The 20,297-nt window shown below is 47.6% G+C and overlaps 1 protein-coding gene across 6 annotated transcripts in view; it reads left to right on the forward strand.

Moving 5' to 3' along the window:
• The window catches only part of Bnl (fibroblast growth factor branchless), an 88,880-nt gene that overhangs the window by 63,249 nt on the left and 5,334 nt on the right, over positions 1–20,297 (forward strand). For 4 of the 6 annotated variants that reach the window (XM_077707506.1, XM_077707508.1, XM_077707511.1 and 1 more), the window contains exons 2-4: positions 5,025–5,379; positions 10,333–10,443; positions 17,436–17,539. In XM_077707506.1, coding sequence (XP_077563632.1) covers positions 5,025–5,379; positions 10,333–10,443; positions 17,436–17,539 — 570 coding nt within the window. The remainder of the gene's footprint in view (positions 1–5,024; positions 5,380–10,332; positions 10,444–17,435; positions 17,540–20,297) is intronic. The other 2 variants (XM_077707509.1, XM_077707510.1) reach the window with 1 other exon arrangement.

Consider the following 20,297-nt stretch of genomic DNA (forward strand, 5'->3'; position numbering starts at 1 on the left):
CGTACAACACGGCTATCCAGGAGACGACACAGCTGACGCCGTTCGAGCTTGTCTACGGTAGAAGGCCGACTACGATGCTCGACGCCATGCTTCCGCACGTAGAAGACGACGACCTCAACGCCGACGTCCACGGATATCTTCAACGTGCGGAGGAGGCCCGCCAGCTCGCTCGAGTTCGTATAACGGACCAGCAGCTGGTGGATGCGGGCCGCTACAACCTCCGACGCCGAGACGCCGAGTACCAACCAGGGGATCGTGTGTGGGTTTGGACTCCCATCCGACGACGCGGACTCAGTGAGAAGCTCCTGCGACGGTATTTCGGACCCTACAAGATTCTACGACGTGTTGGCCAACTTACCTACGAAGTGATCCCCGATGGTGACCCCGGCACATCACGACGACGCACGCGGCCTGAAGTCGTCCACGTGGTTCGCTTAAAACCTTTCTACGGACGATGACGAACTTTTATTTTCATTTGTTCGGACTGTCGCTTATGTTAGCATCGGGTCGATGCACTCTTAGAGGGGGGGTAATGCCGCGAACCATACATTGGGTTTGTTTATTTGTGTTTTGCTTTTACCGCCCGGCTGCGCCGGTCTGTGTTATCTCTGCGCCAAGGGAAGCGCGTGTTCCATTCTTTCTTTCTGTGCCGCATGCGTTATCTGTTGTGATAGGGAGAGCATTCCGATCTAACGTGAACAGCCCAGAATAATCTTCTTGGATCTACTATGTTCTCGATGCGAATCGACGTTTCGAGAACCACGCGCGCCAAAAGATAAAAAGCCTGCAGTGCGGTCGTCGGGGCATTCGATTCGACGACACTCGCCTGTGCAAGTCACTTTGTTGACCGCTGCTTCGCCGCCTCTGTATTCTTTTGAGTTGTTAGGGGAGCACAAGTTCGCTCTAATAAACGTGTTTCTCATTTAAGACAACTGCATCGTCCTTGTCTTCGTGACAATATATATATATATATATATATATATATATATATATATATAGTCGTGAAGTAAAGTCCTTAGTTGCTGCAGGAATACGTACAAAGTAGAAGTACGCTCTTCGGAGACTTTATTTCCAACGTTTCGACCTGAGACAGGTCTTCCTCAGGATTCCTGAGGAAGACCTGTTTCAGGTCGAAACGTTGGAAATAAAGTCTCCGAAGAGCGTACTTCTACTACTTTGTATATATATATATATATATATATATATAAAGGAATTAATAATAATCATGCAGTACCTATATTTGGCAGATAGCCATTGCATTAGTAAATGATCCAAAGAATAGCTGATACTGTTTGATACTTTTGAAAATGTGAAGAATGGTTTGTAATTTTAATATGACGGTGCAGTTATTTTACACCGCCAGGAGTCCTGACGTTGTCAGATATGTTTTTCGAGGAACCAGTTTTTCATGACCCAGGCAGACAGCTTTTGTCGTAAAAAAGTGAATGCGCCTGGTCTTTTTATAAGCACACTCGACATACAGTATGCTTGAATAGAGGTTATCTGCAAGCGACCTGGAAACAATCTTCTAGGCTGTCTACAAGCGTTTATCCAGCTGTATCTCAGTAATCAGGAATCTATAAACAAAAAAAAATTGGCTCCAATCCACGCTGTGAAGGTGGTTGGAAAGCAAAGCTTTAAACGACACCCACAAGAATTGCCCATGCGGCGTCACTTGAATTAACCCACGTGGCTCTACAAAGAGTGAAACCAGAGATTCTGCCAGCCGTTACCTGGGATTCGCGCCAGAGAGCGCCCTCCCCCTTCCATCCCCAGCCTTTACCTGAGATTCGCGTGGGTGGCGTCCCGAACGAACGTGCCTCGGCAGAAACAAAACGGAGAGAAACGTCTTTCGAAGGGTGAGCAGGAGGACGGCACGCGCGCTAATGCGTCTTCTCTCACTGCCTCCCGTCACTCTAGTTTCATGTGTCGCCTGCAAAGCGCCCTCCACCTCCCCAGGCGCTCAATGAAAACCAGGCCCAAAGCAACCGTCGCTAAAGCAGACGACAAATTCGTCACGCCGGCGTGCCCACCCCTGTGAGCAAGCACCTGCGCGGGGAACGCTGGGTAACCATTCGCAGCGCCATCTACACTGTGCTCCGTGAGTGAAGCCACCCCCCCCCCCCCCCACCTTGCCGCCGCCGCGTTGGGAGTTCCTTGTCCCGCACGCCACGAAAAAACCGTTGGGTGGTAGAGCTAGAAACCTTTGCTTTAAAAACAGTACAGTGATTTTTATTTATCTCGAGTACTTTACATCATACCGAAGGTTTTGAAATGCGATTATGTTTCCACAAATTAGCGTCAACTTTAGCGCAACCCGTTTGCTTTTATAAAAAGGTGACAGCTTAAATGATATGGCTTTTAAATGGTGCATTGAAAGAGAGTCCGGCCGTTGCTACCATGGGCATCTCGCATCCATAGACCTCACTTCGTCGCCCTGACAAGCTCGGACGTCTCCTGCATGACACGACCACGCGTGTTTCATTGTGGGAGTTAAGTGAGGTGTGAAGCACCTCAAGCACCGCCTCTTTACGTTTGCCAACTTTAATTTTCAGTGTGTGCACGCTCTGTACTCGATTTTCTCAGCTAGCGGGCGCCTATTACCGTTGGCGGCTCTTTGCCGTCTCTCTTCGGCCACAAGATGCATTACCACCGAACCGGCTGCTGTTAATTGCGCCGTACTGCCTACGTCACTAGCGGAACTCACCATGGCACAGGCGAAAATGATGCTGTTTTCGGTTAAGAGGTCATTTCCAGTTATGACGTCGTGGTCTCCTCAATCGCAAAGGACACTGTTCGGGCCGGTGACCTTGAAATTATCTTTCCGTGTCCTTCACGTATACGCTTCAAAACGATGCTTCGCGAAGCCGATCTGATGGGCCCTAATAGCGATTATCGCTTTTAAAATCAGCTGAAGGTTAACGTCTTCCCTATTCCTTTTTCCTGAAGAGCTTTTATTTCCTAAGCAATCATAAATGGGACATGTCGAAAAAATTGCGCTATCGATCCGTGGACATAGGGCGACAGAAGATTAGAGAACGGTAGAACGCGTACGAACAAAGGTGATGTCAAGGTCTCCACTAACGAAGCAAAAAGTAGTAGAGATCAGTCGAGCCAGTGGCTGCATTGGCTACGGCTGCACAGCGTTCGCGCCTCTGCCTCTGCGCGACGCGCCCGTCGTCCGGCTTCCCGACGCATTCCGTCACCGCATGTACGCGTTGTAAAATGGAGTGTGACGTGAGTGCAGGGCTGAGTAGACGGCGGAGCAGGCTAGAGTGGGAGTTAGGGAGGCGAAATGCCAATACTGCTGGCAAGAATAGGAGCGACAAGCAGCCAATGCCGCTGCTACAGCGAGCAAACGGGACCACTGAAACTGTTAGAACGCACAGCACGGCTGCCACGGTGTGAGTAGGGAGTGCGATGAACGCCTTGTTGCGGGCTTCTATACAGCCGGAGCTAGGCGGGCGCATCGGGCCACGCCTCATGCTCTCGATGGAGAGGGAATAGGCGCTCGCGCATTCTTAATGGTCCAATAATGGATGTCTCCTCATGACGTAACTCTCTAGGCGTTGCTAGGGGCAACCACCTGCGCTCATAAAATGGATACGCCGAGTTTTATGAGCGCAGGTGGTTGTCACTAGCAACGCCGAGCGAGCGATGGCAGGAGCAGACAATAGTAAAAATGTAATTCATACAACGATACGCAGACGAATCACAAGAACATCATTATCACGTAAGCGAATGCTGTAGCAAGCGTTCGTGACTCCGCTACATATAAGTCACTGAGAACCCTTGACCCTGTCTATATATATATGGCGCTCGTCAGCAGAAGGCCATATCAAACGGAAAGTGAAGTATATAACGGGGTTTTATTTGTGCAGTACCAACTTCAGTCCTCGTATACTTCATCGTCAGCCGCCCCAAAGGTTCTACCGCCTCGGCGGCGGCGGAAGAGCCCTCTCCAACCCTGTGCCGCACACATGAGGTACGGGGTGACCAAAGAAGATCAGGACGACAAAAGAAGAGGCGGCTTATCAGGAAGCGCGTCGCTCTGCCAGGCGAGAATGCAATCGCCAAGAAGAACAAGAAGTAGTACTGGTCTTCAACGGCGAGAGAGCGCTCGACCAAGACTTTGCGGCGGCTGACGGTGAAGTGTACGAAGACTGAAGAGGGCACTGTACAAATAAAGCACTTAAGTGGCTTACTTCGCATTTGATTTAGTCTTCTGCTGACGAGTGCCATATACGTACACAGGGTAAATCGTTATCAGTGACTTATATGACGTTCGTAGAGTTTATCTTAGTGAGACGAACACAGCTCTGCTGTGACATCAGGCTTGCACCGTTGTGCGAGCTGGCTTTGATTTTTTTATGGAAAGTTACCGAATCCTTACATGCACTTATTACTGCTTTGGTGAGTCCCTCGACTTGGGCCACTGAAAGCATATTTGCGGATAATTCCGCATAATTCCTATCCACCTGGAAGGGTGGAAGGGCCAGTCGAGCAGTGTACATTGACTGCTTCTGTCTCTCGACCCCAGTTCGTAATGGCAAACTAAAATTGATTGATTGATTGATTGATTGATTGATTGATTGATTGATTGATTGATTGATTGATTGATTGATTGATTGCCCGCCGTGGTGGCTCAGTGGCTAAGGCGTTGAACTGCTGAGCACGATGTCGCGGGTTCGATTCCCGGCCGCGGCGGCCGCTTTTCTGATGGAGGCGAAAAGCAAAAACGCCCGTGTGTACGAGATTTCGGCGCACGTTAAAGATCTCCAGGTGGTCAAAATTAATCCGGAGCCCTCCACTACGGCGCGCCTCATCGCCTGCGTTGCGTCGGCGCGTTAAACCCCACAATCAATCATCGATTGATTGATTGATTGATTGATTGATTGATTGATTAATTGATTGATTGATTGATTGATTGATTGATTGATTGATTGATTGATTGATTGATTGATTGATTGATTGATTGATTGATTGATTGATTGATTGATGCGCTCTCTCCGACGTCTCATCAGGCGACTGACCTGGCGGGCGAGGCTTCCTCGGCGGCTTCGTCAGCACCCCGCAGCAGCGGCGATGGCGGCGAGGGCGCGCCAGACGCGAGTTCGTCGCCGTCTCGTGGCGCGTGCGGCGGCGGCGGCGGCTCGCGCTGGTCCCCGGCGCGGCTGGTGGGCGAGGCGCAGCAGCAGGCGAGCACCTTCTGGAGCAATATGGCTCGCTTCCGACCCAGCTTCCTGGGAGGTCGGGACGAAGACAACCTGCCCGACCACCTGGGACCCGTCAAGCAGCTATATTGCCGCACGGGACACAACCTGGCCGTCTTCCCCGCCGGAACCGTCTTCGGCACCAGGGAGCCGTACAACAGATACGGTACGCGCGCCCACTCTGCTTTCATCGCACTGCATCTCGGGAACACACGAGACACGAAAGCAAAAATGCGACCCTCTTGGGCAATTTACGCGGAATTTCCGCGGTCGCTAGCCTTGCCGAAGTAGGCAGTTTTAGCATATCGTTACCGTGTTTGCGTTACCGTTTCCCGTGTTACCGGAAGAGCTGGCGACGGTGGAGCCTGTGCCGGTAAGTTACCGTTCGCGGTAACTCTCGCGCTGCGCAGTCTACTCCCGCAAACACGGTAACGATATGCTAAAACTGCCTATTTTCTTCTGGATCTGGGTCCGTACTGAGCAGCGCGGTCTCCCAACTCAAACTCAGCGGACCCGTTATGTCTAGCGATGAGAGGGTGCTTTGTCGCTCCTTATATTGCATTACCATTATATTCGCGTCGTCTTCCCCCGAGTGGGGGGGAGGGGGTGGGGGGGTCAGCTTGTCGTGGTATGTCGTTTGACACCCTGTTTGACACCCGAAAAATGTCTCCTATCGGCGTAAATAAGTTAAAACAAAGTACATCCGAGTTAGCTGCTTGTTATTTAACGCATGCTTCCTTTTCACGGGCATCTGTGAGCTAAGAAAGCGCTACCTCCCCTTGACATCGATGGCTTGATATTAAAGATGAACGTATCATTAGGGTCTTCCTAGATTGTTAAGTGTATATTGTTCTGCCCAGGAAATGAATGAGAAGCATGCGGCTTTCAAACTTATCGTTTATCAGCAGCAGGTTCCATTCCCGCAGGTTTTACAATAAAGAGTGGGAAGCAAACATTAAGAAATTTGTGAAGTTATGGGGTTAGAAGCGCTTCGACATGTTTCAACTTCACGGAGTCTGGGGTGAATTTTATAGCAGATATACCGACCATTCATGTCGAGGTGCGAAGACGTGCTCGCTGGAAATACTGTAAAGCGTATTTTTCTGCAAGAATTCTCTCGATGAGAGAAAGCCAACTTTACGGAATGGAACAGATTGGGATGAATGTGAACCTGAAGAAATTTCGATAAGAGCACTTCAGCGCGCAATGAAAATCGAACATTCGCTGTTCATCGGCGCTATTCGTATGCGGGTGCATGTTTTCTCTCAGGTGATAGGTCAAGAAGCTTAATGCAGGCAAAAAGCACGTTCTATAACAGCATTCTATGAGAGCGGGAGCGGCTGTGTGTAACTAGTAATTTGTACTAGTAATTTCGGCCACTAGTAATTTGTTGATCATTAGTGGCTCATTACTTACTCACCAGGGAGTCACGACTCATAAGTAAATGCTGAAATTTATTTTTTGCCTGATTCGGGAGACTGATAGACCTAAATTTCATCATTTACAAGCGAGCTGTCGTCTGTGTTAAAATAAAAGCATGGGTGCAATTTGTTTTACAATGATCTTTTAGGAACGGCAGCTTAAAGTGACGTCATAGAATCTTTGCAAACTAGGGCCCACCAAATCCCTCGACAAAGCTCGGCGCAAGAAATTTTGTATAGGTTTATATAGCTCGCCCTATATAAAAGAAATTTTGTATAGGGCGAGATATTGCCTCTGTGCCAAAAAAAAAAAAAAAACTATCGCGAGAAGCTTGTGCGTGGACGCTATAAGACATCAAGGGCGGACTCCACCACCCTCTCCCCGCTTGGTTCTGTATGACCCCTGGGAACTTGTTATAGTGCTTTTTTCACTGAAGGACTGTCCATGCTATCAAAGTATTTGCACTATTTGGGACTGGTTGTTGAAGCGTTTCGTGTTTGCGCTAGCAACACCACCACTGAGAAAGGATCCCACGCATGAGCACTTCAGCGCTGAGATCATCAAACTGGGATTTAAAGTTATCACTTCGAACGAAAAAGAAGTGGACAACGATACGCGCTTTCCCGTAGAATGTTTATATTTTAACCGAAAAAAGAAAACGCATGTCCAGCATCGGCAACCGCAATAGATTTGCTTCGCGGGTCTTCCTTTCTTTTTTTGCTTTTGTCAGATTGTGTCAATTAAATTCTTTAAATCGTGACAGAAGAGACGGAAGACTTCACCATCATCATCATCACCATCATCATCATCACCATCATCATCATCATCATTTATTTTACCCTTAAGGGCCCCTCTCGGGGCATTACATAAGGGGGGCGGGGACAATCAAAGTACAAATGGCAATGAAAATGCAGTTCATGGTTACAGTTTTTGAATTACCAAAACATACAGGTAGGAATAAATAACAAAAAGAGCACAGATCATGTAAAACGAATTGTTTAACAGTCAATTCGCAGTCCAAAATATACAGGCGGCAGGAAACAAACAACGAAAAAAGAAGAACAGCGATTAAGAGTCAAGGGTGGCTAGTAATAAATCTCTAAATTTAAAAGCAACTTGTTCGTTGACAGTAGCATCCGTCAATCCATTCCACTCTTCAATAGCCGTAGGAAGAAATGATTTGTTAAAAGCGTTAGTAGAGCCAAACAGACGTTGAATACTCATGGAATTAAATAGTGACGAGATGTTCGGACAGGCGGAAGTAAAAGTGAGCCATGTAGGTGAGGAAAGCTGTAGTATAGTTAGTGAAAAAGACAGACATGAAATTTTGCGTCGAGCTGATATCTCCCGATATCTCCCCTGAGCTGCAAGTGAAGGCGACATATCTATTTGATGTTCTGTATGCAACGGGGGGGTTAGGTTCCAGGTAAAATTTGACTTCGTGCGGCCAAGTTTAAGAATTGTTCGTAAATGAACATCTATTGGCTTTTCACGCTCATTTCGTCCTTCTTTTTACACTGACCCTCACTAAATACCACAAATTATGCTCAGTTTCGGCCCCCGGCCGTAATTTAAAGTCACAATCTATGCCCAATCATTCGGACGACAACCAGTCTGCCTCTTACTTTGGCCTCGTATTTAACGTGGTGGCCGTCCTAACGTCCTGTGTATGTTTGACGCAATCGCAGTAGACACCCAGCGCTAACCAGCGCAGGACTAAAGTTGTGTTTTGTTGCACCTCGGGGATAAAGCTTTAATATATATTATTGAGGTAGAAATATCGAACGTAACGATAAAGAAAGTATCCGGAGACTCTGCTTCAAATGAAAAAGCGGAAGGGGCAGGCGAAATTACCTCATCAGGAAAGCCGAGAAAGAAATTCTTAAACACAACGCGTGCAGATTGGAACCACCTGAAACTTTGTGGGGGTTCCCTCTTGTGTCCTCAGCTCGAACTGGGGAAAGGGTGCAGACTATAATTTTATGTTTACGATAACCTCAATTGTTATGATGCAATAAACGCTAATTTCAGGAACAGGCGCACGCAGAAATTATTACCTGCATTTGAGGGAAGTCTTATGCTCAGCTATTTGCAAAATAGAGCAATAACGTGTTCACGGACTCAAGCTTGAAACCCTTGTCCTCTTTCTGTGCGTGCGTCTGGGATGTATGTCTGCACGTTCGTCTTACTCGTCAAGTACTGCACTCACCGAATCCGTCAAAGTACTTTATCCGTGCATCCATGCTGTACGTTCATTAGCACTACCTTTGTTGCTTCCTATGAATGTGCGCGTTTGTATGCCGTGCTCGTTTATCGTCACCCACACACGCCTTCAATGCGTCCTAGCCCAATCATTTTTCCTTTATACCCGACCCCCCCCCACTTGCAAGCACCCTGCTTACAGTCCTGATGGCAAAAGGGCAGCCATCATCTCTTGTACATCATGACTACGACATTTCTTCTATATACAATAGGCAAAATGTAGGTACCAATGAATTTCCATATCCTCCCTCAGTCCCTGGGTACCCAAATGGGTACCATTACAATTTAGGCAAAAGCTTTCCCCCATTCGAAATTCGCGTGTCAAAAGTTGCTTCACCGCAAAAAGCATGCCTTACTTTCACTAAGCCCCCTCAGGTGGCGCGATGTGTCATGTCATTTCTGAACAGGCAGGCGGCAAAATTGGCTTTCAACGGCGCGAGCGCTCCAATGCGTCCGCAGGGTAAGCAAGACCCGGAGTACCCAAATGGGTACCATCGAATTTCATAACTTTCGTTTGATTTTTTGCTATTGCAATTTTTTTGCGTTCCATCTGGCAGCTGTGTTTACACAGGTCTCGCGAATGGTCATCATGGTAAATGAATTATCAAAACTTGATACCCCTATTCGGGACCAGAGCCATTACTGTATAGATAGCCGCTGGCTCGCGATCCGTAGATTGCAGACATATAACTACTTCTGTTCATCAGGTAGTTCTTGGGTTACCGCTCTTGGGTTACCGCTTCTTGGTTCTTAGTTCTTAGGTTACCGCTCAGGGAAAATTTTGAAATATAGTTTATAACCGCTTTTAAATTATTGAAGCATTAAATCCCCCTGTATCATAGCTCAAATCTTGGCTGTATGCCTTATATACGGATTGCGCGAAACGAGAACGAAGAGTAAAAAATGATATCAGAGCTGTTTATGTTTTCGTTCTTTCGCCTGCACTTTCAGCAGTCTTTGTGGCTTCCCACGGTGTCGTTCTTTGGCCAGCGCCTTCGTCCTTTGTGTGATCGTTTTCTTTGTGCGTCCCAATGGCTTCCAGTCCCTGGTGCCGTCGTACAGCAACACATTTACGGAGTCCTGTCAACAGGCGTGTCCTGACCTCCTACTGTCTGTGGCAATGTTGATTTCTAGCCTCACGTGCCTTTTCCTCCCCTCTCTTCTCGACCCATCGTACATCGCTCGCACAAAATCGAGCTGCTTCCATCTGTTCGTACCCTGACTCGGTCACCTGCTGTCATCCCTCCGCCCTGTCCTCGGTGTCTTCATCGCCGTCATGGTTGTTACAACCGTGAGCTTCAAGCCAGCCGTGTCTCAACTGTCGCCCCCAAAACTCCCTCAATGTTCGTCTGTCACGTAGTTGTAGAAGATTCTTATGGCGTCTGTCCTTTGTTTTCTTCTGCTCCTGTCAACCCCGTGCATCTCCCCAACCAAGAATCCACGGCGGGCGGTGAAGAAGAAGAGGTGATCGAAGGCGGACAAGTCGAAGACGAGGAGGAGGCGACGGGCGTTGTCCGAGGCACGGAGGAGCACTACAGTGAATATGGTACAGAAAACTGTCTGGGTTCTTCTAACGACAAATAAAACACACAATTTCATGGATGTAATGTTATGGGTAAAAAATTACCGGTACCTCTAGCTACCCCGCTTCTAACGTCTGTGATTTTTGATAGTGGGTATCATGCATTCCCCCTTTGCAGTATAGTTTACCGCAGGGGGTACACAACATTCTAGCTATTTCTTGTTGATAAACGCGCTTTGTTACGTCAGCAATAGGTGGGCATGTCGGCCAAAATTTGCGCCGTTGATCCGGGGTCACGAAGTGACAAAAGAACAGCGCGCGTGGAGAAGGGTACGTCAAACCGAGCTCCGAGCTGGCAGCGGCACTGGCCGCTGTGGCGCTGGGCTCGCAACGCTGCCTCTGCGCGACGATCCCTGTCGTCCTGCTTCTCGACTCGCCCCGCCGCCACTTGAACGCGCTGTAAAACGGAGTGTGACGCGAGCTCAGGGCCGAGCAAGCGGCAAGGCAGGCTGGAATGGCAATGGCAACGACAAATTGCCGATACCGGTGGACAACAAAAGGAGCGGCACGCAGCTAACGCCGCTGCTCGAGCGAGAAAATGTCACCACTGAAGCAGTTAGAACGCAAAGCGCTGCTGGCATGGTGTGCGAGGGGCCTTCGAGAAACGTCGTGCTGCGGGATGCTAAAGTCGGAGCAAATTTGTGCCCGCATCGGGCCGAGCCCTTGTTCACGAAGGAGAAGGAATAGGTGCTCACTCCGTTTCTTAAAGACCCGTCGATGAATCCCCCATTAATTTTATTTTCCATTCATTTGGTCTTGGCTAGTTCGCCCTTAGCGGGACGCCATACAATTGGTCGGACTGTGTGGTCCCCGAGAGTTCCAGCGTCAGGTACGTTTTTCACAAAGACTTGTAGTCTATGGCGGTGCGTGCTGGAATGTTTCTCCGCAAACGACACTGTAATCTCGGTTCCACGTCGTCCCACACGCTCGCTAACTACAATAATTGAAGCCCGCCGCGGTGGCTCAGTGGCTAAGGCGTTGCGCTGCTGAGCACGAGCACGCGGGCTCGATTCCCGGCCGTGGCGGCCGCTTTTCCGATGGAGGCGAAAAGCAAAACGCCCGTGTGTACGAGAGTTGGGCGCACGTTAAAGATCCCCAGGTGGTCAAAATTAATCCGGAGCCCTCCACTACGGCGCGCCTCATCGCCTGTGATGCGTCGGCGCGTTAAACCCAACAATCAGTCAGTCAGTCGTTCTCAAACTGCATCAGGTCCCACTCTTTCGGGGGCCCTTGCTGTGTCCCTCTACCTAAATGCGTCGGAAGTGTGCGTACATCCCTGAACTAAAGGCCATTTGTCGTTGCTGGGGAGCGGTTTCGTACATGGTCTTGCCTGGTGCTCATGGCAAGGCTTTACTTTGAGAAAACTAATAGTCTGCTCAGATCAGCTATTGCGCCTGCCAAAACATGTTACAATATCAAGCTACGGATGCCTAGCTGAGTGTCGAGAAACGCAATGGGCATTGTTCTGGGTCTTAACTATAGTCCTATGCCGTTCGGCTATACGACCAGGACAATTTTTCAGTCTGCATGGCTCTTGAAGAATCATAAATGTTCAGCACAAATGTTCACGTTCAGATTTTTTCGGGTTCTATCTCTTGCAGTTCCTCTGTCACATCTACAAATGATTCACAAGCTCTTCACGCCTTCAGATTCATTGCTCTTTATCCGTTCGCGAGCACATTATAGACTGTGAACAGTTAGTCCCTGAAATCTGCGAAAGGCACCGTCTTTAAATGGCGAAGAAGTGTGGTCAATGTGGTCTGGTATAGGTGGTGCTTGTTGCCACTCATTGAAACTTGAAGAATTTCGTTTGTGTCTCATTAATGCACCAATGACAAAACTAGAAGTGCGAATATGTAAGAACGTTGTCACCCCTCTCACATCCCACAGTTCCCAAAAAAATAGGACATGACGTTGAGAGTATCAAAAACTTCGTCATCCCTTCCTAACAAAAGCTGACAGAAGTGTGAGAGCTTTCTCACATCAAAACTGCACAAAACATGCGTCAAAACCTTCTCTGGAAGCGCGTCCAATCGATCGTCAAACATTCAAAGACCCAAATCGCGAAGAAAGAACGAACCCATGCGGCGATTTTTCGCGCACTAAGTAAACGCATCTACGAAATATCTAAATGTACACCGATGCGCGGTTTATGAGATGAAGGTATACTATTGTACTCCTTCTTCATGGTCGATACGTGTATTGTCTTAACCAAAACCGTCACTTTTCGCGATTTTCGAGTAAGCGTTTTGACACAATGGAATCCCGGTTTCCCGCACATGCCGTGTGTCCAGATATCTTATCAGAACTTTTCGGTCGACCGATTGCCGGTCTATCAGGAAATCCATTAGTGTTTTTGACAGGACGCCAGCAGTCGCAGTAAAAAAGCTTTCACTTCAATAAATCTCAGGGCACTTCACTTTCATTCTAAATGCATTATTTGCTACTGCAAAGCAAGGGCTCAAAAATCCATTTTCAAGCCAGTCGTCATTACCGACTGCACGCGATTCCGCCTTGGGTGGTCTTACCTCAAGGGGGACAGAAACTCAGGGCCAGCCATACGTATGCACGGTACGCCAAAGAGCCCTTCGGGCTAGAAACTAATCCGCAACGTTGCCCTTACAGCACCCCTCCCCCCCAACTTAAAAAAAAAAAAAAAACCTACAAGTTTAAACCTCCTTAGCGGTGTCAAATCTCCCCTCCCCCAAACTTTCTCTGTTTTCTGAACCTTGGCCCAAGGAGGCGTGGAAACACATTATCAATCTTCGCACGTTCTGTTGTATAGTACCAAACAAAACTTCGCGCCCCCGTAATTGTGCTGAGCTAAACGTCTGGGCGGAAGATGCCTTCCCACGCTGTTACTACCGTCATTAGACTAAAGACTGACGCTTTCGAGGATAGATATGTCACTGATCCGCTGGTTTCACACGCTGTTATTATTTTTATATCACTGCGTTATTCATATGTGCAGCCACTCTAATACCCGTACTGATTGCCCATGCATAAGTACGTGCTCCGTCTCGTGTAAAACTTGCGATTAGGGTCTCGATAGGGCGTGTAATTTACGGCTCGGCCATGCATTTCCTCCGTGCGTGCCCAGTCGGCAACTGCGCTAAACGTTCTCCCGCCGTGATTCCCACGGTTCGCACGTACGCAGCTACGTTTTGTTTGTTTTAAAACCCGGAGATTTACGCGAAGTATTTGCGGGCCGGTTGGTATTTCACAATATAAAAGAGCACCCTTTCTTTCTCGGCCGTGTGAGTGTCAACGCGTTGCGTCGTACTCGCTATACGAGTGCCGCATACCAACCGGCCGCTGTTCTCAGAAACTCTTTTTTTTACTTCACCGTTTGTTTTCCTGGCACCTCTGTGGTTGTTCGCGCTGTTTGCATCTAGAGTTAAAATTCGCATAAGGGTAAGGGTGTCGTGTTGTTTTTATGGCTACACTTCCGAGCGCAACGTGTTTCAGATGAAATCACGCAACCTTTGTCTTTAGGGAAATGGGATGCAATACAGAATTCAACCTATTTTTGTGCGTGTGTATGCCTGCGCGAGGGTGGGCTGAGAGGCGTTACTAGGAAATCGTTTCAGGTTCCTACGCGTCCAAAATGTCTCACATTAGGATCCAGGTCTCTCATAAAGACCCTACGCTCCTGAGCGATTGAGGCGTCTTTTTTTTCGAAATTAGTCAAATGCAGAAACCGAAACTAAGTCACACAAAATTGTAGTGGCAAGAAAAACTCGGCGGCTTTCCCCTACAAAAAAGGTGGCAAGAAAATGGGTGAGATAACGCCCTGAAAATGTGTACGAAAATCGTAGTTGGTATAAAAAATGAGCCAGATCTTACTGTTTCACAGACGGATCAAAATGAGTCAAATCCATTTGCCCACAGGGATCGAGTTCGCTTTCGGCGTGGCTGATCGCACGGTTCTGTGGCTGTTTTCAGAAGTTTTTATTTGCTTTTCGGAGCTGGCCTAATTATCATGAATTCAGACGGCAATTCGGAGATCGGCGACAGGTCTGTCCCCAGACATCTACGACAAAGTGAACGGGAGAAGAAGTGAACGAAATGAAACTGAGAGATATAAAACAATCATATCATCTCGTCTCCCCAGTGCCTGCGGAGTAAATCTGGTTATTATTTTTTTACTGCCATATTTACCATTTTGGTACTTAACTAATTAGCCGCCGCTGAAAAACCCTGGAAAATCCAAACTCCCTCCACCCCCCCCCCCCCCCCTCTGTCTGTGAGCACGAGGCATTTCATTAAGGTGAACAACAAGATATAAGAAGCCTTCTTGTGAAGCGTTTTGAAAATTCACGACAAGGTAATGAAGACTTTGCTTAATTCGCGAGTGTCTTCAGGCGTGCCCAGGAAAATTATCCTACGGAAGCATTCAAAAAGAGCTGCTAATGCCGACAAGAGGACTCACCTGACTTTCATGTGCAGTTATACAGTTCTTGAAGCACGCACTATTGCATATATGTGTACTGCCTCTTCCGCCACAACTTCATCGCACCGTTCTCGAAAGCGAATTGCAATAACGTTTTTATAAGACTGCCACATCAACTTGAATGTTTTAATTTAGTACGAGCCAAATCCGAACTTATCATCCTGATATTGCTCATATTCGCCACGTATTTTTTAAAATTACCTGTGGTCATAAAATTCCTCTAGCTGACATGTAAAACAGGCGATATAATAGCGTATATAACGCTATAACGAGCGTTATATACGCTATTATATACGCCAGACCATATAACGAGCCGAATACACCTAAAGCGAATTTGTGAAACAAAAAACGAAAGTTTGTTACAGGACCTGAATGCAACGCTGTCAACAGCGTTGCATTCAGGTCCTGTAACAAACTTTCGTTTTTTGTTTCTCAAATTCGCTTTAGGTGTATTCGGCTCGTTTCGAGATAAAAAACGCCTCAATTGTCGACAAACATTTGGAACTGCGCACGTTTCGAGTCACACAGCTCACCCGAATGCGGGGCGGCATAATCTGGGACAAAGCGACGTCCCTTCTGTGTGCGTTCGTGTGCGTATGTGTGTGTTTTTGTGTGTGTGCGTGCGTGCGTGCCTTGCTCTCAGGTTTTCCGCTGCTATGCTACATCTATTACTAACATGTCAGTCACTCCTGATGCACCACACCCAAGCTGTTCCAAAGTTCTATTGAATTTAAGCAGTGTCTAAGCAGCATTTTATATGAGAATGATGAAAATTTACAGTCATGGACAGCCTAAGCTGAAACAAGCAAACAAACAAACAAACAAAAAAAAAACAGCCGACGACGGACACTGCTGGTGCGGCCCAGCCGCAAAAACGGAAAGCTGCGACGAGATAAAACATGCGTTCGAGAGGGCCCTTCGCTGCTGCTTGTTCGAGCCGGCCCGTCTTCTCTGCTGCACAGCGAATCCTTCTGCTAGCACATGCGTGTTTCGTCGGGTTTACTTATCTAAGAATGGTCTTTTAGGATACCGCTTAGTGATTCACTGGGTCGACATCGCTTTGAGGGACGAAATGAACACTACCAAATGTGTTTCAGGTGTCATGGTGTCCCTTTTATATTCACGTTTGCCGATTACGTGACAAAATATTAGTCTTGACGTGACCAAAAGTTTCCAGGTAAGGTAGATCGCAGGAAACGCACGCGTGAAAGTTGCTTAATAGCGTTGCAGCCGTAACCGGCTGACTTGTACAGCAGCAGCGAAGGGCACTCTCGAACACATGTTTAATCTCGTCGCAGTTGTTTTCCGTTCTCGCAGCTGGACCGTGCCACCAATATCTGTCGTCTGCTGTTAATTTCTTTCACCTGTCCATGACTGTACATAATAATTTACTGATGTTGTGCGTCCCTTACTGATATCCTGCAGTCGGGGTGCCGCGGGTACAAAATTCGCACACGTCTCGAACATGCATACCAGTACGCTCTGCCCAACGCTCCATGTCGGTAATTCTAGTTGCCGAAAGCTGTGGTATACACCAAGGCAGCATCTGTACTTTCATCCATGTTTACCGGTATGCGCAGAGTAACTGGAAATTGGGCAACTTCATGGTTGCACCAACAGCTGAACCGTCTGGTGCCCAACTTTTGTTGATGTCATTGTCGTTCTTTCGCAGTGTTTTGCTACGCTATGGATCGGCTCGAAAACAGAAAAACTTAATCTCGACAGCTAGAGGAAAAGTGACTAACTAAGGCAGTGGATTTGTCTTTGGCGACACCTTAATGGTTAGACTTACACGAAACTCCAAATTTACCGACGTCAAAAAATACGCAGCTTTCCGTAACGACCCTGACGGACCGGCTATATTTTGTAGAATGCCAACAAAGGTAAAATTAAGTGAAGTTAAACTAGCGTAGATTGGTGGTAGGCATAAAACTTCGTTCAGGCCAACAGGAATATAAATGAGACTAGAAAATTCCAGCTTCATTTTTTTCGCGCTTGAAAAGCTTCCTATAGCTGAGCTTTAGGAGCTCAATCAATCGTCAGCCACCTTCAGTAAGCTTTTGACTATAGCGCATACACCGCAAAATATTCGTGTTTGTATCAAAGGATAGCATACCCTCCAACTCATGTATTCTGTCTTGTTGCACTATATTTTACAAGATTTGCAATCCATAGCACGGCGTTATCATGTATAGTGCTCAACCGACTTGTTTATAATCCCGAATTTTACTTCACTTGCCTCGATCTCAAATGTACTGGCACGCGCTCTTCTAAAAATAATGTTGGGGACAATGATTGTTGCCTAAACCTCAAACTGTTGCAGTAGTGTTGCCTAGAAAAATTGTAGACCAAGGTAGCAGAAGACAAGAAGAACAAAATGTTCTGTTATAGATAAGTGTGTTGGCCTCTCTACATTTCGCGCAATATGCATCTTGCACTCTGTAGCGGCCAGTCTGCGTTTGCCCTTCAACACATGACCTTTCCATTTTCTGGCGACTCGCAGCGATCCTGGAGCTTCTTTCGCACGACATCGGGCAAGTGCGGATCAGAAGCGTCGAAACGCGACTCTACGTCTCCATGGATGCCGAAGGCAGAGTCTACGCCAAGGTAAACATACACCCGGGATTAACAAAAAAGAAAAAAAGTCTGCCCACCACCGTATGCATGCAGGAAACGGGCACGCTGAGTGTTTATCTCTTCCTACTGCCAAAGAAAACGCGTTCGTCTGGAATATCTTTCTCCCCGTTCACTGTCACTCTGAGTCTGTGTGTCTGGTCGTGTTTGTGTCTTGTCTAGAACCCGAACTTAACTTGGCTGGGATTGTATGCCTCAACACCCACTCCTAGATCCGCATGTTTCAGGTGTGCCCCTGGTTTAGAATACCGCGTGAAATGACCAGTAAATGCTGGACAGTGGCCAAACCAAAGCATAATTTCAAAAGTATTTAGACTGTAACAACGGAGAAACTATCCTTCTTGTACAGAAACCCGGGAAAGCGTGCAGGAAATGAAATATGAGGTGACGTCAAGTCCGAAAGTAGAAGAAATAGTCGGCATAAGTTGCGTACGTGCATGGATTCCTTAAGAGTTTCCCTCACTGAAAGCCGGCGTAACACGGTTAATTCTTAGTGGGCCCCTTGAATTCGATGCCCCTAGTTAAAAGGACAGTAAAGGGTGGAAGCAAGGTTGCCTGTATCGATGGATCACGGTTCCAAAATACACATTGTTTATACTCGTATAAAGGCTCATCTGATTATGATACTGCCCAGGGCAACATCCTCTTATTTCACATACCCAGTCGGGGAATTGGTCAAGAACGTATAAGCCGATCGGCTGCTAAGCTGACCTGGAAGGTAATTTTTTGTTACCAAGGCAGCTCCAGGTAACCTCAATGGATCACGCCGACGTGTACAAACTGGCTAATAAAGAGCAAAAATCTCCTCGCAACACGCCGTGAGTTGTTTCGTGCTTGGTGGCTCGGTCTCTACTTGCTGGGTTGCTTATCAGTCGATTCATTTTCGCATTTTATGCATAGTAAAAATATTTTATGACCCCGCTTGACTACAAAATTGATCTGTCGTTATATTTCAATTCATTTTTATGTATTCGTGACTGAAGTACTCGGAAGTTCCTAATTTGCAGGTAATGAAAAATTGTAATTTACTGATGGCAAAATAATGACTCCACATGTGAAGTCTGTCTGCGAAAAAAAGTGAAGTACAAAACGCGACCTGTTCTACAGGGGCTCGTGCAAGCAAAATTAATATTTCGGGAGAGGAAAAAAAAAACTCGCACCTCTCACAGCAGCGACGCAACACGCAATGCAGTGATAACGACAGCGATGATAAGTACATCGAAATATTGGGCCTAATACATGACAAGTTATCAGAAACGGAGCTGGGGCAGGCGGCATGATACTTCATAGTAAGCATGCAACAACTTGCAGAGGACACGGTTTATTGCCCTTCAGTGGCAGGTACGATACCCAGTAATAACATGACATTAACGTTTCGTCCTGCTGCATTCCCGCCGGCTTTGTGCACAGGGTTATACGAAGAACGGTCCTTAACGCGAGATATTTTCCCGCGATGGGGCCACGTCTCAGCATCGATACTCTGGGAGGGAAATCTTCAGCATTATTCGTTGCAGCGTGAGAGACTCCCGAGAAACATCTTGCGAGGTCCAACTCCGCGGGATTTTATTTCGCAAGATAGGCTCCCATGGGTCCCCTCCACATCCTTTTCCATTCGCGGAGCATGTGCCGAAAGCAGGACTGCAGGTGGCAGCTCGCATGCTCTGCAGGCCGTCTCCACCCCTTGCTGGTCTTGGTGAACTCCCTTGCGGCTCTGCACGAGCTTGCTCCCTGAATCCAGGGTGGCTGCTGTGGCCGAAGCTGAGATGTCTGTGCTTTCGTGGGAGGCGAAGCTCATTTTCTTTGGCCGCTCTTGTTTCTCCATGTCGTCGTCCATGTGGATTCCTTCAACGCTTGTCCGGCTCCTCGTTCCCATTCTTCCTGGCAGCTGATCGTCATTCATGGGCGCTGAAATGGAACAAAGTATGGCACGTTGATCCGGCCGTGCACTTGTTAAATTGTCGAGATGTAGCGACGAGCAGAAAAGCTTGGTATTCTTGGATTTCAACTCTGTACTCAGTATTCCGGACATTTTGCGCTTGGCCATTACAAGCTTCTAGAGGACGCCTGCTTTGCGGCCTGAAGATTGCACGATACCGGTAGATATTGAGGCAACATTGTTTCCTCTTGAATCGCTAGCCACTGCGTGGCTCGTTGCTGCATGACCAGTGGCAGGGTGTCTGTCCGCGGCGCGACCGGGCGTGGTGTTCTGGTCGGAACCCATGACAGCGTGGCTTGCTGATTGATGGCTTACCGGTGGCGATGTGGCTTGGAACGATGGCTGCTGGTAATTCTAACGCATGTAGGACGGTAAAGCAAGGAATATCTGCATTCTGCCGTAGTTACAGGTCGTGCTGCGTGTCGCAACCATCTTCACGTCACGAATACACGGCTGAATGTGCTGATGAGGATTTTGGTGATGTTGATGACGCTGCTGCTGCTGCTGCTGTGGCTAAGAAGGCTGTCTTGCATGTTGCTGTGTCCGTACCTATTGTAACCGGGTCTAGCTTGTTTGGTCGTCTCTGCTAGCTTTTGACTCAGAATTGGTTTAGGAACCGGTTTTCCCGACGTGTCTTAAGTTCGTTCATTACTGCACCTAATCTGTAGCGCAGTATGTGTACGTATGCAAAGCCTACACGATTCACTCGCAGCCGGTCGTAGACCAACAAAATAAAGATTTGAGTAGAGGCAGTTAAACTCGCCGAGTGCATAAAACGCAAAAATGGCCTTTCTG

Source organism: Haemaphysalis longicornis, unplaced genomic scaffold (assembly GCF_048455015.1).
Source record: "Haemaphysalis longicornis isolate Haplotype H1 unplaced genomic scaffold, Haemaphysalis longicornis Haplotype H1 scaffold_4, whole genome shotgun sequence".
Classification (NCBI taxonomy): Eukaryota; Metazoa; Arthropoda; class Arachnida; order Ixodida; family Ixodidae; genus Haemaphysalis; species Haemaphysalis longicornis.